Source organism: Nipponia nippon, unplaced genomic scaffold, assembly GCF_047370975.1.
Source record: "Nipponia nippon isolate SJK-2023a ecotype South Korea unplaced genomic scaffold, ASM4737097v1 scaffold_29, whole genome shotgun sequence".
Taxonomy (NCBI): Eukaryota; Metazoa; Chordata; class Aves; order Pelecaniformes; family Threskiornithidae; genus Nipponia; species Nipponia nippon.
This window is the reverse complement of record NW_028262346.1, coordinates 216280-236434: the sequence shown is the minus strand read 5'-3', so window position 1 is coordinate 236434 and position 20155 is coordinate 216280. Positions and strand designations below refer to the sequence as shown.

Here is a 20155-nt window from a genome sequence, read left to right as displayed (position 1 = left end):
GTGGCTGGAGAGCTGCCTGGCTGAAAAGGACCTGGGGGTGTTGGTTGACAGCCACCTGAACATGAGCCAGCAGTGTGCCCAGGTGGCCAAGAGGGCCAATGACATCCTGGCTTGTATCAAGAACAGTGTGGCCAGCAGGACCAGGGAGGTGATGGTGCCCCTGTACTCGGCACTGGTTAGGCCACACCTCGAATCCTGTGTTCAGTGTTGGGCCCCTCACTCCACGAAGGACATTGAGGTGCTGGAGCGTGTCCAGAGAAGGGCGACGAAGCTGGTGAAGGGTCCGGAGCACAAGTCTGGTGAGGAGCGGCTGAGGGAGCTGGGGTTGTTTAGTCTGGAGAAGAGGAGGCTGAGGGGAGACCTTGTCGCTCTCTACAACTGCCTGACAGGAGGCTGTAGCGAGGTGGGGGTCGGTCTCTTCTCCCAAGTAACAAGCGACAGGACGAGAGGAAAAGGCCTCAAGTTGTGCCATGGGAGGTTTGGATTGGATATTAGGAAAAACTTCTCCACTGAAAGGGTAGTCAGGCACTGGAACAGGCTGCCCAGCGAAGTGGTTGAGTCCCCATCCGTGGAGGTATTTAAAAGATGGGTAGATGCAGTGCTTAGGGACATGGTTTAATGGTGGACTTGGCAGTGCTACGTTAATGGTTGGACTTGATGATCTTAAGGGTCTTTTCCAACCTAAATGATTCTATGATGTTATGATTCTATGAAAGACTTCACAGCACCAGAAGCTGCATCTTTGCACCAGCTCATATGGTTTGAGCAACCTGCAGTTTCGTCTTGCTACCCCAGCACAGCCCTGGGGTGCCAGCAACCAGCATCTCTTCCCCCACTGCCAAACTGCCCTTTCTTTCCCAACCCCAGCCCCTTTCCAGATCACATTTTTCCCATTTTTCAGTTCCCCCACCTGACCTTTTGATTTTCCCTTCCCTGTGGTGCACCCTGCACTTGCTAAGTGCCACCCTCACCCCTGGAGCAGCATCACTTTGCCTTCCCCAGGGAGACCACGGGCATCAAAAACTGCTGCCCACCAGAGCCACTTTGCTACCAGCGCTTCCCGAAAGCTGCTGCCTTGGCTGGGAAAAATCACTTCAAGTCCAGAGTGTTTTCCTGATAACAGAAACCTCAGCAAACAAGCCCTCCCCCAGCCAAGCAGTACAGTCACTGTGGGAACAGCAAACTAGAGGAGGATATTCCCTTTCTGTGCCAAAAAACAGGTAATTGCTCCTTCCCCAGCCAGCCATGGAAATTTAGCCTAAGGGTTTTCAAAATGACCAGTGATTATGGATGCCTGAGCAAAATGTCCTTTATTTCCAGGAAACACATACTTCTTGCATTCAGGGAGTTAGCCTGAAGCCAGCCAGCCACGGAGATCCAAAACCACCTCCAAAAAGAGCTCCGTGGCCCTGATCAGTGAGAGCTGAACAGTTCAGCAAGCAGGAGAACCCCACAGCACTCAACCCGCTCTAATAACCCCATCATCCCAGCTGTGTTTTATCAACTTGTTTCCCCAGCTTCATTTCATAAATCTTGCCATTGCCACTCAAAGCTATCAAGGGCGCCTGGCAAGCAGGGGTCTGGTGGCAGAAGAAAGGCTCTGTCCATCACCCCCTCTCCTGAGCCAGCACCAGGTGCCTCCCAACAACCCCTTCTTCAGAAAACACCCTTGCAAAGCACAAGCTGACCCTTTTAGGAGAAAGCTGCCAAAAAGGTGGCTCAGGAAAAGGCCCAGGAGGACACAGCAACTTTTGGAAAGGTCTGCTAGAAAGCAGATACCGTTGAGCCCTGTCTTGGCTGACTCCATCCACCCACTATGCGTATCAACATCGCTCCAGCCCAGCATTACATTTAGAAACACCTCCCCATTTGTGCTTGCCTCCCATGCACAGGAGACTCACCGTAAAGAGCTTCAGAGTTCTCCTGTCTCTACAAAATCAACGTGGTAGCAATGCCTACACATCCAAAGTGGTGGCAAAACACCAAATCCCATTGCTATCGCCTCAGCTCTGGTGCTTCCCTCCCTTTCCCCTTGTCTTGCCTCTTGCAACATGACAAGGCATGGGCTCTCCAGGGCTGCTCTGTGTTTGTACAGCTCTTGTTTATGGATGGGACCACAGCTAAGCAAACACCTGCAAGCAAGCGAGTGCCCACTCACTGCTCTGGAAGCAGAAACCCAGCACAGGCTGTCAAACAAGCCTGCTCTGAATAAACCAGGCCCTACCCCAGCTTTCATAACAGAAATTAGTCACGGTACACCAACAAGAGCAGTAAATCGGGCAAGAGGAGATAAAAGTTTGCAGTGGAGACCTCACCTGGCCTCTCTTACGTACCTGAGATACCCCTTCCCTTTGGCTCCTGCCTTTCCAGACACATTAGAGGCACAGGGACCCTCTGCTCCTGAGGCTGAGAAGTGCTTTGCATTTTGCTTTAGATACCAACTGTTGCTCAAGAAGTCAGATGGCACCAACACCCAGCCCCTAAGAGCATCCCCAGGCTTTTCCAGCTAAATTTCAAGGTGGTTTTGTCCACCCACATTGGCCACAGGGGTCTGATTTTAGCAGATGATAAAACATGACCCAGAACATTTGCAATGTTTGATCATACAAAGGCTCCAGAACAGCTCAAAGGCACCTTTAAATATTTAGATACTGGGGGATTTGGGGCATTGAGGAGGTACTCTTCCTCTGAAAGAGGAGGCAGGAGCCCGTGCATCAACCAAGGCTTTAGCAACATGAGGAGCATTGCGAGCACAGCTGGGGTGACATGTTACTTGGGTAACTTTTGCTGACAGAGATGTATCCCCTCCAGGTGATGTAAGCTGGGTTAGCAGTGGTCAGTTTTGCCAGTCTTAAGTGCATTTATTTCAATGCCTTTTCTGAAATACCATTATCTGTCACCAAAATGGACCTTTACACCAGCAAACATCTGCAGCGCAGGCCTGCCCTAGGCTCACATCTGGCTGCTGAGCACAGTGGCATTACCTTGTGAAACACTAGCAGGTTGGTACTTGTACAAGGGTTTAGTTATGAGTGAGTTCATTTACCATCAGTTAACTTGGCATCATTATTTTTGCAGAAGGCTAGCCTGGACACTGCCTGACGCTTTGCTGCAAGCTGCAAATGGCAGTTTTACCCAAGGATAAAGGAGCAGAGAGGAGATCCAATTCACAGTAGATTGAAGCTACGCATAGTTTTATGTCTTTTTAAAGACAAAAAGGAAAAGGAGCAGCAATACGATACCTGACAGTGTAACAGCAGCAGATGAAAACAGAAGTGCGGCAGGGGGGTACCCCTGCGAGGAGCTCTGCTCCCCTGCGAGCTAACGGGGGCTTCGGCACATGACTCCGCCCTACAGAAAAGCATGGATATACACAGCAAGGAGAATGCCCCAGCCCAAAACCATTTACATCCGCAACATATAGCGAGGGGAAAAGTGAGGGCAGGATGGGGCACGGAGGGAACAGGCAGAGCTCTGGCACAAGCAATGGGCACAGCAACTCAGGCGTTGTCCGTCCAACAGTTGTGTTGGCAAATTTACAGGATGCCAATGTCAAACTGGACATTCGGAGCGAAGGCAGATAGGCACAAAAGGCAGGAACAGTCTGACTACTGAGGAAAATTACAGCCATCGCTGAAGGCAGACTGGGTGATTCCAACATCTAGAGGATGATACAACAGAACAAAGAGAAGCTTAAAAATTAATCCTTAATTGCTTTTGAAACCTGTTGAAATCACTGCCTGCATCTCATTTGCTAATGGAGCTGTCAACAGCTTCTCACACTGCAGGGGTCATGGTAGCAACAGAAAGTGCTGCTTTGTTCTCAGGTTTGATATGTTTTACTCACTAAGTGCTCTGAATGTTTTCAGTTTAGGTGTACTTAAAAAGCTCTTGCAAGCAGTAGATGGGGAAAGGATTCCACCTACAGCCTCTCCCTCAGCCACCAGCACAAGGAAGAGAGAAAAATGTTTCTTGTGATTTTAATATAGCACATATATCCCCAAACTAGGGATGCTACACCCATGCATTTATCCCGTAGCACACAATGGATCAATGGGCACCAGGTAGACAGCATCAGCCCAGTGCCACAGCTCTGCCACAGCCTGCTTTCAAATGCTTCAGAGAAAACATTTGAAAAATAAGTTGTGAATCTCCTCCACAAAGCCTCAGACCCACTTCCAAAAGCTGGAGAGGCCAGTAGGTCTTGAAGCAACGGATTTAACATCCCATCCAAAATGCTCCTTACCAAGTGACAACTGTCTACAGTTATCAAACTGCCTGAACATCCACTTGCCTTTCCAAGCTTGATCTATTTTTTGTTTCTGCAATATCTGCTGTGATCAAGTCTGTTTTATTTACTCTGTATGTAATTCACCCACACTTTGCTGTTGGAACATGCATGCTGCCTCCATCAGAAGAGGGAATGGGACCAGTGGATTTGCTCCCTCTTATTTCTCTCTCTTTCCCCATCAGGAGTCCCCATGATCATTTCACACGAGAGAAATAATCCAACACCCCTGATCAGAGTACAGTCACCTAGAGCAGGTTGCCCAGGACCATGTCCAGTTGGGTTCTGAATATCTCCAAGGATGGAAACTCCACCTCCTCCCTGGGCAACCTGTGCCAGTGTTCAACCACCTTCATGGTAAAAAAAGTGTTTTAAGTAGAATTTCCTGCATTTCAATTTACATCTCTCATCCCATCATTGGGGACCACTGAGAAGAGACTGGCTCTATCTTCTCTACTCCCCAATCAGGTACTTATACACATTGGTAAGATCCCCCTGAGCCTTCTCTTCTCCAGGCTGAACAACCTCAGCTCCTGCAGCCTCTCCTCATATGACAAAGGCTTCAACCCTTTTACTATCTTCCTTGCCCTTCACTGGACCTGCTCCAGTGTGTCCATGTCTCTCTTTTACTGGGGAGCCCAGCACTGGACACAGCATGCCAGATGTGTCTCACCGGGGTTGAGTAGAGGGGAATAACCTGGTCATTTTTGAATGGCTCAGTGTTTCTTTGGTTTTGCTAACCACTAGAATACCAGCAGCTGCTATGAACTCTCTATTGAACTAAGAAACTGCCTTGCCAATGCACACCTCAGCCAGAATTCTCAGAATTTTGACATTTTCATAAGAACACAGCTTTGTTTCCTACAACGAACAGGAACACTTTCAAAAACTTTATCCCATCTTTATATTTTCTTCAAAATAAAAAGGCATTTGTATTCTTGAAAACAATAACAGATCCCATCACTTTTCTGAACAAGACATATAAATAGAGTAAAACAAAGTTCTGGGATTTAAAAAGCTGAAAGCCTTTCCTAGGATTGATTTATAAAAAGGAAAGGTCCCAGAGTGAACAAACTCTGCTTCAGGACAGGTCCCTCTGACACCTCTCAGTGGCCTCAGATAGTCTATTTCTCTGTATGAGCTTCCACACTTTTGACCAGGCCTTCTCCCAAAACCTCAAAGTCCTCCAGAATTGCCTCCACGTTGGGAACGCAGACTAGCTCATTGTTCAGAGTTGTCACCATCCTTCCTTTCATGCTGGAGACCTGCAGGACACACAAACATTGCACAAATGGGAGCACCTGCTCAGAGCTGCTTTGCAAACTCTGCAAGCCCCACATAGGAGAAGTAAATTGTTCTCCTGCCTCATCACATCCAACCCCTGCCACACCGCTACACTCAATTTTCTAAGCTTCACTTCTCAACACCATCATTGCTCATTATTAGAACTAATAAACTGCAAGAGTGGCCCTTCCAGCCCCTTTTATGGTTTACCCTGGAGCCACAGTCCAAAGACTGCAAGGAAGGAAGAGAAGCAATAGACAGGGGCATGGTGGAGATGGGAAAAGAGTGTGCAGGTGCATGGTGGAGCTTGTGTAAGCAGAGCAGACAGGGTATGCAAAAGGGACCACACCATGACCCTGAGTAAGAGCTGCCTGGGCTCTGCTCTGTTATTGGGTGTCAAGACCTTGAGTGGGAAAAGATTCTTGGCTCTACCGGTAAAAAAAATCCTCATGTTTAATCAAGCCACAGTCAGCTCAGATGCAAGCATCTCCTCCTCTCATTTCACCACTGTGAATAACTGGATTTCACAACTGCAGCTAGGCTGAATAGCCAATGCCCGCTGGCCATGAAGAGAGGGGAGATAAATCACCCAGAGACTGACAGCAGAAGAGCCTGGGCTTTCAACTCTGAGCCATGAGTCACTGGTTTCTTTGCGCCTTTCCTTCATAGAAAGCAGCATGAATCACTCCAGCGTGCCTCACACCTAGCTAAACCACCCTCTAGAGTTTGCCAACCCACACGATGTAGCTGGAAAATATCTCCATACATCAATAGGACTTGGGCACTATGAACCTAGGCTTGCCACCTCAGCTTCTTGCGGGTTGGGTATTTCTGGGTAAGACACCCAAAGCCACAAGAATGAGGCAGCCTGCTGCACACACCAGATGTCTGGCAAACGAGGAATTGCCCACCTCCCAGAGGGGACCAGAGAAGAGCACCTGGGACACAGAGCTCTGTTCTGACCCTAGTCATGGTGCTGGGGCTTGTCCAGGGACACATGTTCCTTTCTCAATTCTGCTGATGACTGGGGGAACTCTGGTCACAGCCCTGTCTTGGTTTTACCCTTTCTAAGAAGGGACAGAAGTATGAGCTCCATTTCTCAAAGGGCTTTGGGGCTGATGAGAGCTAGACAAAGCAATTACAATGAAGAAAAAAAGCCCTCCAAGCTTTCAGGGCATAAAGGTAACATGAACCTTAAAGTAGAGTCAAGAACTCACCTTAAAAGGCTGAGGCTGAAAGCTCAAAGGTTTCCACAAAACTGCAACCACTTCCCCACCACGCTTGTCATAGAACAACAACATGAGATCACTGAAGGCATCCTGGGTAGAAAACAAACAGAGGTTGTGCCAGACATCCCAGAGCCAGAGCCCATCCCTGATTCAGTCTCCTTACACAGGGACACACAGTAGCTCCACATCAGCCAGGACCAAACCAGCAACTCTTCCAGTGGATTCCCAACAAGGAAAGCAACTGGTAGCCGATGGACAAGTCCTAGGTGCCTCCTGCTGCCTTGTTTCCCCCAGCCTTGATAGATACAGTGCGCTGCCTCCAAGTTTTGCATGCAGACCTCATCGCTGACTACCTCTTGCTGACCCAGAAAGCAGAAACATGATCCACCACCTCCCACAGGCCTGCAAGAGCACCAAGAAATCAGCATCCAGCTTTAGGACATTGGACGCCTTAGGTGACAACCCACTCTGTGTTCCTCACCATGGTCCCCCATCAGCTGGATTTGGCACTACCAAGCTGTCCTATCCCAGTGTCCAACAGCCATGTCCAAGATTTCACAGTGCATCAGATGGCAAGAGGCGGGTCCTGCCCAGCAGGCAATCCTGCCACAATACGTTTCACTACATGGCAGCAAAGACCAACCCCAGTCAAGGATCTTTCACTGGAGGCCAGCATCTCAAGCTCTGCAATCTGTGCAACAAAGGTATCAAAGATCTTTCTTCCGCCAGGACAAACCCCACGTGTGCTGTCAGCGCACAGTATCCCAAAAGGAAACATAACAGCAGAAATTTTAAGTAACACAAAGTCCTGCGAGGTGCAAAGAGATAGAATGCTCAATGGAGGCACTGCGGGAATCTGCTCTCCTTGTCCCTGTGTTTCAGCAGCTGTGTCAGTGAGTAGCTCCTTTGGTAGTGCCGGGCAGGAGAGCTCAAAAAGAGACCTTGCATAAGGAGATGACTGAAGCCCACAGTCTGGCTTCCCCCAAGCTCACGCAAGCTGAATTCCCAGCACTGCAAGAAGGCAGGGGATGAGCATTGCAGCAGAAGCAAACAATGCTGTGTGCAAGCAACTTTTCAAACCCAGAAGTCTGGCCCTACTGCTCAGCACCCAACACGCTGGTACCTGGAGATATGCATCCCGAGCACAGCTGACCAAGACAGCCAAGAAGCTGCTCCCTGACACTTACTCATCTTGGTGGAGATTAACATCAGGCAATGGCACATGTTCACCGGGCAGAGCAAACAGCCCCCAGCATCGGTACAGAAGTTTCTGCACATGGCCTCATTGGCTTTGGAGCAACCTACTGCAAGAAATACAGACCCTCTGCTCCCTCTTCATCTTTCTCCTCCATCCCTTTAGTTTACCCAGCTGCAACTCAGCCACACTCTTACAAAGAGAGGTCTCTGCTGGCATCATTGTATTTGTATGATGCGGTTTTAATGGATGTGCATGAGAAAAAAAAAAATCAACATCAAAGGCAAGCTTGGAAGGAGTCTTGTATGGACATACCAGGATCGCAGTAGGAGGAAAAAAAACATGGATTGGGTTGGTATTACCACTGATCCCGAAGGGTGGGGTGGCATTTTAAGAGTAAAGACCTGATAAGCAGGGAGGGGTGGTGTTGTCTGCAACCTTCAGAGCCAGATTTATGAGTTCGGACTTGAAGTAACACAAAAAGAGGGCAACACAATTAGGCCATCACGCTGGGAAGATCCTGAGACCTGCCAGCTCATCCCGCTTCATGGGATCTTCACGAGGGCAAGGCTGGTCAAGACATTATCTCGCCAAATTGGCTAGAAAAAACACTGTCTAAAAATAGATTGAGAAAGAGGCAACCTGCCCTGGCATTTCTCACCTGAGAGCGATGGGTTATGCTCAGAGCCCAGTCAACAGGGAATACTCCTCCTTTTGCCGAAAGGCAAACAGCAGGAGGGAGGGAAAGCTCAACGGAGGGCAAGAAAGCTCAGGGCATGCTGACTGCCAAAGGGCAGCTTTCCGAACCAGAGGGGAACAAAGCATGTGAGAACCTGAAAAAGCCCCACTACTCTACAGGGTGAGGTCTTGAGTGCAACACGATGCTCCCTATGAGAAAAGTATTTTTTACAGGCATGTCTTGCTGGACAGGAGCCAGGAGCATTTGCAGGAAAGGAGCCCTCCCAGGCTCAGCTCATTTCCCAGTAAAACCACTGCTCAGCCTGATATCCAGCACCTTTTGTCCAGACAGCAGAGAGCAGAGGGCAGATGTTAAAAGGACGGCATCCCGTTCAAAATCCCAGCAAAAGGCAAGTTTCTGCACTCGCACTGCTCCCAGCATCGTCCACATGACAGCGCTTGCGCCGGCTCCACTGAGCTGCAGAGATGCACATTCAACTCTTGGGAAAGTGCAGCATTAAAAGGGTCTGTTGTATTAGTCACTGCACTTCTGTTTCTACAGAAGCTTGGGGAGCAAAAGCAGACAGAGTTCACCTCCCTTTCCACATCCCACGCTCCATGCCCAGTGCCGCTGGGCTTGCCTGAGCCTGCAAACACCTTCCTCAAGGGAAAGTTTAAGAGAAAAGGGAGAAAAGGCAGGGAGCACATTTGAACCCCTAACTCCCTTCTCGAGCTGCTGTTATCTTTGGTTGCAGTTCAGCTTTAAAGGCCCGGGGAAAGCTCTCCCTGCTCAGGAGGATCCCTGCCGTCAGCAAAACCTACAGCTGGTTCCCATCTCGCAGAGGCACGGGGTACCTGCAATCTTGGGGCTGTGATTTGGAGGAGCCTAATAGTCCAGGGAAGGGGTACGTAGCACCTGGAAGATTAGCTCAAGCTCTGTAAGGAGCGATCTGGGTTGTTCAAATGAAAGGATGGAGAAAGGTGGTGCATAAAACAATACCCTGATCTAAAATAGGATTACTGGATCAAGCAGCTCAGGCTGAAGCATGGATTTTGCAATGATCTAAGCACTCATTGCTAGTTAAGCAACTACATTGTTGTTGTTTAGGGGTGGGGTTTTTTGGCCTAACCATTTATACACCCATTTTTTCACTGCTCCTACTTATACCCAGAGATTGGGCTCATTGCATCACAGCTGCTGGAAAAAGAGGAGCCGTTTGGGAAGGCCTCTGCACCCGAAATGCACCTAGCAGCTCTTCCTGGTACGATGGCAATTCAAGTGGCAAATGCATCAGTCAACATTTTCTCAGTGCTTAGAACATTTAAAGTGCTCTCAGCAAGGGATCTACCAGTATAAAACCCTAGTAAAGCTACTTCCAACAACAACTACGTTTGTGGGTAACACTTCAAGGTCCTTGTCATCCTACTGTGACCTGCCCTAATGCTCACAGGTTACATGATACAGACAGAGCCTTCCCCCACATCCAAACAGAGCAAGGCTGGGCTTACTTCTGTGTCAGAGGGGTTTTAAAAGAGAAAAGAAGCCTGGGTGTTAGGTTTGGGATTCACCTGGTAAAAGGTATTTCAAACTATCCAAACTTTTCCACCTCCGAGTGCCTCATCAGAGCCTCATGTGCATCCTTGTCCTGGGGGTTTGGGGCAGCGGCAAAGAAGTATGGCAAGGAAAAAAGGCACCCATCTTCTCCGGGCTGCATTAGCAAACATGCCTTGTCCACCAATCCACCAAACCATCTGAGGTGAAAGTCTTCAGTCGCTTCCTATGGGATGAATCCAAGTCAGACCTCTAGGAAGGCATTACCAACACAGGAGAAATGTAGCCACAGGTACCCTCTGAGCTGACCCAAGGAGCACAAGGGGCTGATGCTTCGATATGCACATGCGTGCCTGTGTGTACATCCACGTGAACCCTGGGCACTACGCTGAGGGTCACGTAGCTGCCCTGAAGCTCTAAGAGCGGGCAAGTTCCCACTGCCTCTGCCCCCCTGAGGCCACAGATCCAGACAGGAGGGTTTCCTACAAGAGCCCATGGAGCTTTTCTCAGTTCGTCTCTGCCTGCCTGGAAGTCTCCATAGGAGGAGTTAGGTCTGTCAGTCAAAACAGGAAGGGAGCAGTTTGACCTGAAAAGATTTCGCCAGTTCCAGCTACCTCCTGTAACCACAGGTTATATATTGTAAGAGACCAAGAACTTTTAATATCATTAATTCTTTCCTAACATGCAGTAGCAAGATAGACATTCCTACACCGTGGCAAGAAGAAAGGGAAGGCCCGTAAGTCTTTCAGATAGGTCTTGTCTTAAGGTGCAAGAAATGGAAAACATTGCTTTAGGAAAGATCTCCCACATACGAGATGGGCAGCTCCTCTGCCATGAACTGATAGACACATGCAGCCAGAAAAAGCTGAACCTCAGTGAAGAAGAGGGCTTTGTATCCAGTGACCCACTGAGACCAAAGACCCAGTAAGAAACACTAGGTCTTTCAACAGCCATTATAGACATGCAGATGGACATGGCACAGGCAGCTTCATCCGATGTTGTCCACCAGAGACAACAGCTCTAGACCCTGGGGAGGTCACCAGAGCCTTTGGGCTTTGTGAGCTCCTGAATGCATGCAGATGGGCATGACAAGTATATCCACAGGGACCCAGTAGATGTGGGCAGAAAGATCATCCCTTGAGCTCAAGGACAGCCAAGCCACCCTGGACTAAGAGCTGTGCTGACTGAACCTTCCCACGCCACATATCCAGGAAAAAAAGGGCCAGGGGTTCTGCAGCTTGATAGCTACCATGACACAGACCAGCAGTCACAAGAGAGATCCCACAGGAGCCTCATTTGAGACACTTAAACTTAATTTAGCCTTCCTGGAGAAACCCCGCCAGGACCAGACCCAGGGCTTGCTCACTGAAGTGCTCAAGACCGTAGGTGCCGGGGAGGCTGGTGATGGGCTGAGGCTCCAGGGAAGCCCTCTCTGCAGGACATCTGGCACCTGCTTTCCCTCAAAAGCGTCTGTCTGCACAGACTTCTCATCTGGACAGACCCCCAGAACAGGTCTTTTCTATCAGATCTGTCCTAGAATTGAAGAATTTGCCATCTGAATCCCCTGACCAGCCTTTCATCTCTACCCAGAGCCTCCCAGGCACCACAGCAACTCAATCACACCAGCTCCTGCAGCACATCTCCTTGGAGCAGGAAAAATCAAAGCAGTCAGGACTCAACACCTCCCCTCCTTTCATTTTCTCCTCTGATTAGGCTCCTTGGGGAAGGCACACAGCAATCCTTTAGCTCCGGAGCACTCCTGTCTTGCTAACCCCTTTGATTTGAGAAGAACAGGGACCTCTCGGGAACAAACAGGCTGGACAGGAGAAAGTGGGTCTCCTGGTTACTGGGCCAAGGACACTGGGGAAGATACTACTCCCTGTCCCTCTCAACTCAATCAATATGCCTGGGCATTTAAATCCCTTTTTCACATGGCAAGCTCAGAAAAGGGCGGATGTTTCTTTTCTGCCCACAGAAGAGAACAAAATCCTGCAGCATCACTGTGTGGCAGATGTCTCCCTTCATTGCTATAAACCCACCACGGCTGCACTGTCAGCCTCAGCTACAACCCTGTTGCTCAATTCTGTGGTTTGTGCTATTAAGGGATAGCAAATTACTCTTGAGTCAAAGCCAGCCAGCTCTGTGTCCAAGTGCCTTCTCATCCAAAATCTCTCGTACGGATTCACTGCTGTCACCACACTCCTTTCCGGCACCAGTTTTTTGCTGTGTTTGGATCACCCCCGGGGCTCCCAGCCTTCAGGATGAGGATGAGCTGAACACTGCTTTAAGAAGCAAAAGCCAGGGAAGGAGAAATGCAAAAGGTGCTGGAGAGGCTACCAAACAAAGCCAGATCAAAGCACAAAGCCAATTAAAAGGTCTTGCCTTCAAGCAAGAACACTGGTACACTGAGACACAAAACTGGATGATTTCTGATAGGGTAGTTTTGACTGACAGTATGCATAACCTGCCTGCTGGTGACCCTGCAGTGACAAGTCAGTTTTTGAGGCCCTCCGACACAGGTGGACATGGCTGAGTTCCTGGAGAGCACGTGCAGCGTCACCAGTTGATTTTACCAGAAGAAACACCTGTTTGCCCAGAAAGATATTCATCAGCCCCTTCAGGCCTGCCTGCTGGAAGCTACGAGAGCCAAGTGAACTGGTAGTGCAAGATACCTCCAATACGACAGCCACAAGGGAACACAGCCCTATCTATCTCAGAGCCTTCAAGAGGGGGAAAAGGCCCCCAGCCAGGGCTGCCAAGGCAGATTTCAGGCTCTCTACCCCATAGTTTCTTTGGGGAAACCTGTGACCGGTTCCTGCTCTGTTCCTCCCAAGCACCCTCAGGCCAAAGCGTGAGAGACATCAAGTGAACACAACACTACTTTCGAAGAGGCAACGTGACCTTTGCTCATACCCATGTTTCTTCATTGGGATGTTAGTATGTTGGATTTAGAACCAGCTGTAATTTGTAACCCAATCAAACCCTATTCCGAGTCTATTCTTACCTGTATTAGAGAAAATGGACAGTAAAAATTCAGTTTGGATGTCATAATTGACTGGATGAATTAAAACATAATTGCTTAAAGATTAATGAAAGCTGCTTTCCAGGGAATTCTCTTCTGCACCTTTCACTTCTGGAGCCGTTTGCTGACACTGAGTTGACTAGAAGCACAAAAAAGTCCTATAAACTGCAACACACCCCGATGAGTTTCCTGATGGAGTGCCTCAATACACAGCATGATTTGCTGCAAGCCTGTTAACAGCCTCCCCAAGGAGCCTACTCTCCCCTCGGCTCACTCAACAGTTTCCAGTTCCTCTTCAGCACGAAGTCAGCCTCCTGCCAGGTCTCTGTGAGGGTCGCTTAGCCCCAGCCCCTCCGGAGACACAGAGGCTCCGGCTGCATGCACGCAGGCACCTCCAGAGCCTTGGCAGCTGCTGAAAGGCTCCGTTCAACTCTAACCCCTGCTCCCAGCATGACATGGAGAGGGACTTCAGGCTTAAGAAACTCCATTTCCTACCCAGATCTATGCCTCTTGGTTGAGGTTTCATGGTGGCAGGTCAAATCCTCATCATACAGGTAACAGAAGAGTCTCTTGATATTCCTCCTCAGATCCAGACATCAGGAAAGAGAGAAACAGTGAACAGTTCCTGATCTCTGTGCTTCCTGCTCCCTTTTAAAAGTCTTGTGCAGGGTGCTTCGCCCCCTCCTTCTTACATATCCTGGACCCCAAGAAACCCCCCAAATACTCTCTGCAATGTGTCCTGCAGGACCTCCAGCTTCAAAACCATCTTCCTTCTCAAAAGCAGGAGCGCACTGAGCACCTTCTCTCCCCTCTCTTCTCCTCCATGACTTCCCAGCTAAACCAGCAGTGCTGCTTGCATGGAAACGCTGGGACAATTTTGAAGTCCTCCTCAATTTAAAGAGGTCTCGCATGCATGCCTGTCTCTCCCCTCCTTACCCAACCCCAGACTGTCCCAACCTGCTGTGGGTTACAGAAGGACTGAGCTTGCACCTTACTAGACCTGGTAGCTCTACTGAAGCCACAGCAGATTCCCATTGACTGGGCAGAGATCAGCACAAAATGCAGCTGGCAGATGGCATGGGAGGTAACAGGGCTGTGTCTAGGAGGAGGAGGAAACCTTCAAAGAAGCCCTTCCAAATTTTCTTTGGCCACCTCCTAAGCTACCTGGGTTAAAGTGAAAGGGGAGCTTAAACCTGAAGGGCCCAGCATCTTCCAGCCTGAACTGGAGTTTTAATTCAGCCACCTCTGCAATTCCTTCTACGGACCTGGAGGCAAGATCTGGCCCTTTCTACTGTCCCTCCTTGCAGCCGCAACCACTGCCAAGCCTGGCAGTGGCAGCAGAGAAACACTCAGTAGCTGTGCAAGATTAGCCAACTCGGGCATCAGAAAATGCTAAACCCTGCAGAGCCTGCAGGAGGCAGCCCAGGAAGAGAAGAGAGGCTACCCAAAAACCATTTTTCTTTTGCAGGCACACCTCCTTCCCCAGCACAAGCTTGGAGAGAAGCTGATACCAAATCTTCAGGCAAGAAGTGCATACAGGAATGTGGACAAAACCCGCCTGGCGTATCAGTCGGGAGAAGGGCAAGAGGAAAGCCCTCTGACTTGCCACGCTGCCCAGCAGGGCTGGCAGGGCCAGCCAGGAGCTGCCAGAGCACAGCTAAAGCTGGAGCCCCCTGAGCTCCAGCTCTGACTTCCAGCAAGCTGCCACTAGCACAGCCCAGCTACCGCAGGGACCTGAGGAGCGAACATATGCTGCAATAAGGGAAACCCCAGTCAGACATTAGGAAACAAATTTTCACAATGATGGCCAAACACTGGGACAGGGAGGTGGGAAATGTCCATCCCTGGACACAGTCAGCATTCAACAGGACCGGGCTCTGCGCAGCCTGCTCTAACATCGAAGCTGGCTCTGACCGGAGTGGGGAATGGGGCTGGAGACCTACGCAGCACCTGTCCTGCCAAAGCCAACCTACCACTCCTATGGCAGTTCTGACACTGTCCACATCACTTCTGTAGGTAAGGGATGACAGCACTTTAAAGTCGAGCCAGGTTTTGAAAAAAGGGCATCACAGCCCCACCTCTCTGCACACTAACAGTTATTCAGCTACTGCACGCAAAGCTGGGAAGGGCCAAAGAGGCAAAGGCTGCACAACTGCAACGTACTGTTTGTTCAGATCCAGTGTGGATCACCACTGCCACCCAGCATCTTGCGTATCTCCCCATCTTGCTGAGACTTTGGCATGGCTACATGGTGAAAAAGCACTGGGTTGATAAGTTTGGATACTGATGTTCTCCATATACCCACATTACCAACTTCCTCTGCCATCATGCATGTAACCAGCCCCAGAGAAACCAGCCTGTGACCAATATTCAGCCTCTATGGCTCATGTAACCACTGGCCTAACAGCAGGAGCCCTACCGGTACCATGCCATGGATTCCTGTACATCCTCCCAGAAATTATAGGTAGCTACTACGCACTGTGCATCCCAGTTGGTGCAAGAAGGACTAGAGACAAATGGCTTAAAGGTACTTTTGCACTGAAGTATCATATTCTTCAGCAAAAGCTCCAGGTGCTTTGTATCTGAGGTCATTCTCACATCAGCAGCACTCCCATTTCCATGGAACAGGTGATGCATTCACCAGGTCTTCTGCTGAAGAAGCGATTTCAGATGCACACAAAGAGTGACCATCACATGCAAAATACATAAAGATGTCACCAACTAGGTCCTGCAGTGGCAGGCAACTGATGACCTGAATGCCAGAAGGCAGCTGCTCCTTAGGCAGGTAGTCCCCTGTGCCTCCCAAAGGGCCATGCTTACTCTCAGCTCCTGGAGGTAGCACTGTACGGGGTCATAATCCACCACAGGAAAGAGGATCTTCACTGCAGTGCTGTTCTTCACCACACCCCGGGAAAACGACTTCAGTGGCCGGTCCACGCTTTCCAGATGCCGAGGAATCTGGTTTGGATTCAGGTGGATCAGGACATCATAGAAATCCAAAGGAGGGCGGAAGACCATCTGCAAGGAGAAAAGATCAGTGCTACTCAACATAGGACACAGGCAAACAGGAGAGATGGGACAGGTTTCTCAAATCCTTGCTTGCACTTTATTCCCTTCTCCTTAGAAAGCAGTAAATCTCACAAAAAATTTGGCTTTGGTTTATTCAGAAGTTTGCCAAAACATCCACAGGAAAAACACGGCTGTGGTGGAGCCATGGGGAGCTCCAGCCCATACTGGCCACCCCATTCCCTCTGGGCTGAGACACATCCCTGATCCAGCATGGGCTCTGCTCATATCAGAAGGATGTGGCCCTCACTCCCCTATACCCCATGCAAGTGCTGTAACAAGGACTCTGTCAAGCAAGGTGGTTCCCCCATGGCCATCTCCTGGTGGATAGGCTAAATGTCCTCTGGACCACCAAAGTGCACCAGGAAGGACACACTGGACTGCCACAGCCTAACTGTACAGCAAGCTCAACCCTTAGAGAAGGGAGATGATCCCTGCCCCCATTGGACCTCTAGCCAGAAGGACTACACGCTCTACTCTATTGGTTTCCCAGGTCAGCAGAAAAATCTAACCTCTGTCCCCAGGACTTGGGGACGGTCCCTGAAGAAGAGCTTTCCAGGGGGCCAACGTGGTCCTCTCCAGCCCTGACCAGAGACCCCAGGAAGCCCACCTCAGTGCACGATAGTGGGGTGAGCAGTCGAGAACGGGACAGACGGTGAGCTAGACAGGTAACCACGCTGCACGTGGCTGAGTCTCAGAACAAAGAGGGGAGTCAAGAAGCTAACAGGAGCCGAACGACACCCAGGGGACACAAGGAGTTGTGTAATAACAGGACGGTCCCATCTGTCCAACAAGAGTTGCCCCAGAGGGCAGCAGCATCTTCTATCAAGCAGACAGAGGGCGAGAGCAAGTCCCATTAATGGACAGGAGAAATCCCAGACACATAAATATTTGGACAGGCAGGATCTGGCACAGTGGATACAGCTGTATTAAAATGGAAAAAAATTAAAACTATGTGTACATTTTTGTAGAATAAATGATGCAGGGACATGAACAGAGGCGTGGCAGAAAACCCACTGCTCAGAGCTGGTTTATAGCTAGGCTGGGGAGAACACACATGAAAAACATCAGCAGCCAGTACAGACTCCCAGCTCTGATCCACACAGACCCCCTTTCCCACCCAGCTGACCAAGTCCATGGCTTATTGCACCCCCTCGGAGCAAAGACACGGACCTCACAAACCCATGTCTGCATCTGCATGACAGCGGGCACATCCCCAAGCAACTTAAATGAAGACAAAAAAAACCTTGGAGTACCCTCTTAGATACATGGGAAGAGGAGGCAACTCCAAGTTTCACTGGAAAGGTTTTCCCCTCTTCCCATCCCCACACTTTGCTTACAAACAGATTAGCAGTCCTAGAAACAGCATGCCGTGTTTATCCCTAAGGAATGTCATAGGCCTGGGAGGATGCTGGTACAGACCACAGGGACACCCTGGGGATGAGAAAGGATCCTGCTGCAATGCCCAAGGGGAGGAAAGGGGGAAGGACGACCAAGGAGGCTGAGTCGAGGGGTTGGGCGGGCATTGTTTTGGGAGCTAACCACCCCCAGCTCACACTGCACCTCTTGAGCTTCCGTCCTGGGTCCACACTGCAACTGCGGCACACTGGGCACATCTCATGTACAGCATCTCACCCCCTCACAGCCCAGTAACACACACTGCTCCCACCTAAAGTAGATCTCACCCCTGTAATACCTCCAGTACAAAATGCAGCAAAATTGAAAGCACCGTCAGTAAATCCTTTTTATAATGCCTAGGCAGGAGAAAACTCCATGTGATCTTTTTTTCTAATGTGAATATGTCATATCTAACCACTGTTTGGCTTTTTGAATCCTCTCAGCTTCAATTGCCTAAGTGACTACTTGGTACACCAACAAGCTCCCCTTCAAAATACACATATCTCCCTTCAAAGGGTAAATAACTGTCTGCATCTCTCATGTCCATTTGAGCAATTGATGTTTTAACTTAAAAGAGAAAATGAAGAGGGTTAAACTATACACAGCCTTGCTCCTCTGCTCAAACCAAAATAACGTCTTCCCAAAGTGCCTGTTAGTGTCCTACCAAAACCTCCGCCACCCTGGGCTTGGTTAGACTCGAGCGCACAAGCCAGATTTGCACAGTTACACCAAGACAGACTCTTCCAGAGGCACCATTTGCTCCAGCCACAGACATGCAACTGATCTGGCACAGGAACATTGCAGGTTTGCTCGTGCCCCAAGAAAATCAGAGAATACAAAACAGATTTTCCCCAGTCAATGATATTTCACCCCAAGTTGCTATCCAGAGCTGGATCCCCCAGAAGCAGGGTACTAGCCTCCAAGCTCCCATCCTTGCTGCTCTTCATCCTGGGGCAACCACATGCGGCCACAGCCTGAATCCTACTAACACATCCCAGCAATCATCACTGAAGACCAGTATGCTTTACCAGAGCCTGAAAACCCTTGTGCTGGCACCCCAAGGGTTTACCTTCACATCCTGGCTGTTGAGCGGGTCCATGAGCTGCTCCTCCAGGGCACGGAGGGACTCTGAGGACAGCACAAGAAGGCGCTGCAGGATCTGGGGAAGGAAAAAAGCCAAAGGGTGAAACTCAGCAGTCCTGGATGTAGCAGGGACCCCACTCACCCACAGGGCTGTTGGAGCTGGCTCCAGCACCGGGAACAGGGAACTGCCCCAAGCCAGCAGCCACCACAGGGCAAGGACAGAGGGTCCAGCTCACCTGCGCTGAGGGACGCTCTTGAGTCCACATGGAGCTCCACTGGTCTTTGGGGGTGGCAATGAACATGACAGGGAGGCGAGAGCGAGCAGCCACAAACTTGTTCTTGATCTCTGTGCAGTCAGCATCTGGTGAGGGCAGGCAGATGAGTGAGATGCTCTGCCCCACCCACAGACCTCCAGCCTTCTCGTCCACATATCACAGCCCAGAAAAGGGCAGTACAACAGGCTTTATCCTCTCCCACCCTCTGATCATAGAATCATAGAATCGTTAAGGTTGGAAAAGACCCTCAAGATCATCAAGTCCAACCATTAACATAGCACTGCCAAGTCCACCACTAAACCATGTCCTCGAGCACCACGTCTAGCCTTCTTTTAAATAGCTTCAGGGATGAAGACTGAACCACTTCCCTGGGCAGCCTGTTCTAATGCCTGATTACCCTTTTGGTGAACAATTATTTCCTAATATCCAACCTAAACCTCCCCTGGCGCAGCTTGAGCCCACTTCCTCTCGTCCTATCATTTGTTACTTGGGAGAAGAGACCGACTCCCACCTCGCTACAGCCTCCTGTCAGGTAGCTGTAGAGAGCGATAAGGTCTCCCCTCAGCCTCCTCTTCTCCAGGCTAAACAACCCCAGCTCCCTCAGCCGCTCCTCACCAGACTTGTGCTCCAGACCCTTCACCACCTTCATTGCCCTTCTCTGGCCACGCTCCAGCACCTCAATGTCCTTCTTGGAGTGAGGGGTCCAAAACTGAACACAGGACTTGAGGTGTGGCCTCACCAGTGCTGAGTACAGGGGCACCATCACCTCCCTGGTCCTGCTGGCCACACTATTCTTGATACAAATCCCACAGTCCACATGCTCCATCGCCACAGGCTTGCTCTGCTCTCACGCTTCCCTCAGCATCCGCCTGCGGGAAGTTTTGGAGACGGGATGCAGGGCTAGATGGACCTTTGCTCTAAACCCACCCAGGCAGGCGCAGATGTGGCTCAAGACACAGCAGGCACTGGGACTGACGCTTGCTGGGAACCCACATTATAAGTTAATGACAGAGTTTGTACCCAAAGAGTTTTCTACTTTTTTTCACCCTCCCTCAAGTGAGGAAAAAAATAGCTCTTTGGCCAAA

At 49.9% G+C, this 20155-nt stretch overlaps 1 protein-coding gene across 1 annotated transcript in view; it reads right to left on the bottom strand.

The window, feature by feature from the left end:
- Positions 1-5403: 5403 nt before the first annotated feature.
- The window catches only part of NOL6 (nucleolar protein 6), a 29244-nt gene continuing 14492 nt past the window's right edge, over positions 5404-20155 (bottom strand). Inside the window, 5 exon segments of the mRNA XM_087763717.1 lie at positions 5404-5553; positions 6790-6891; positions 16069-16266; positions 18782-18871; positions 19032-19156. Coding sequence (XP_087619843.1) covers positions 5404-5553; positions 6790-6891; positions 16069-16266; positions 18782-18871; positions 19032-19156 — 665 coding nt within the window.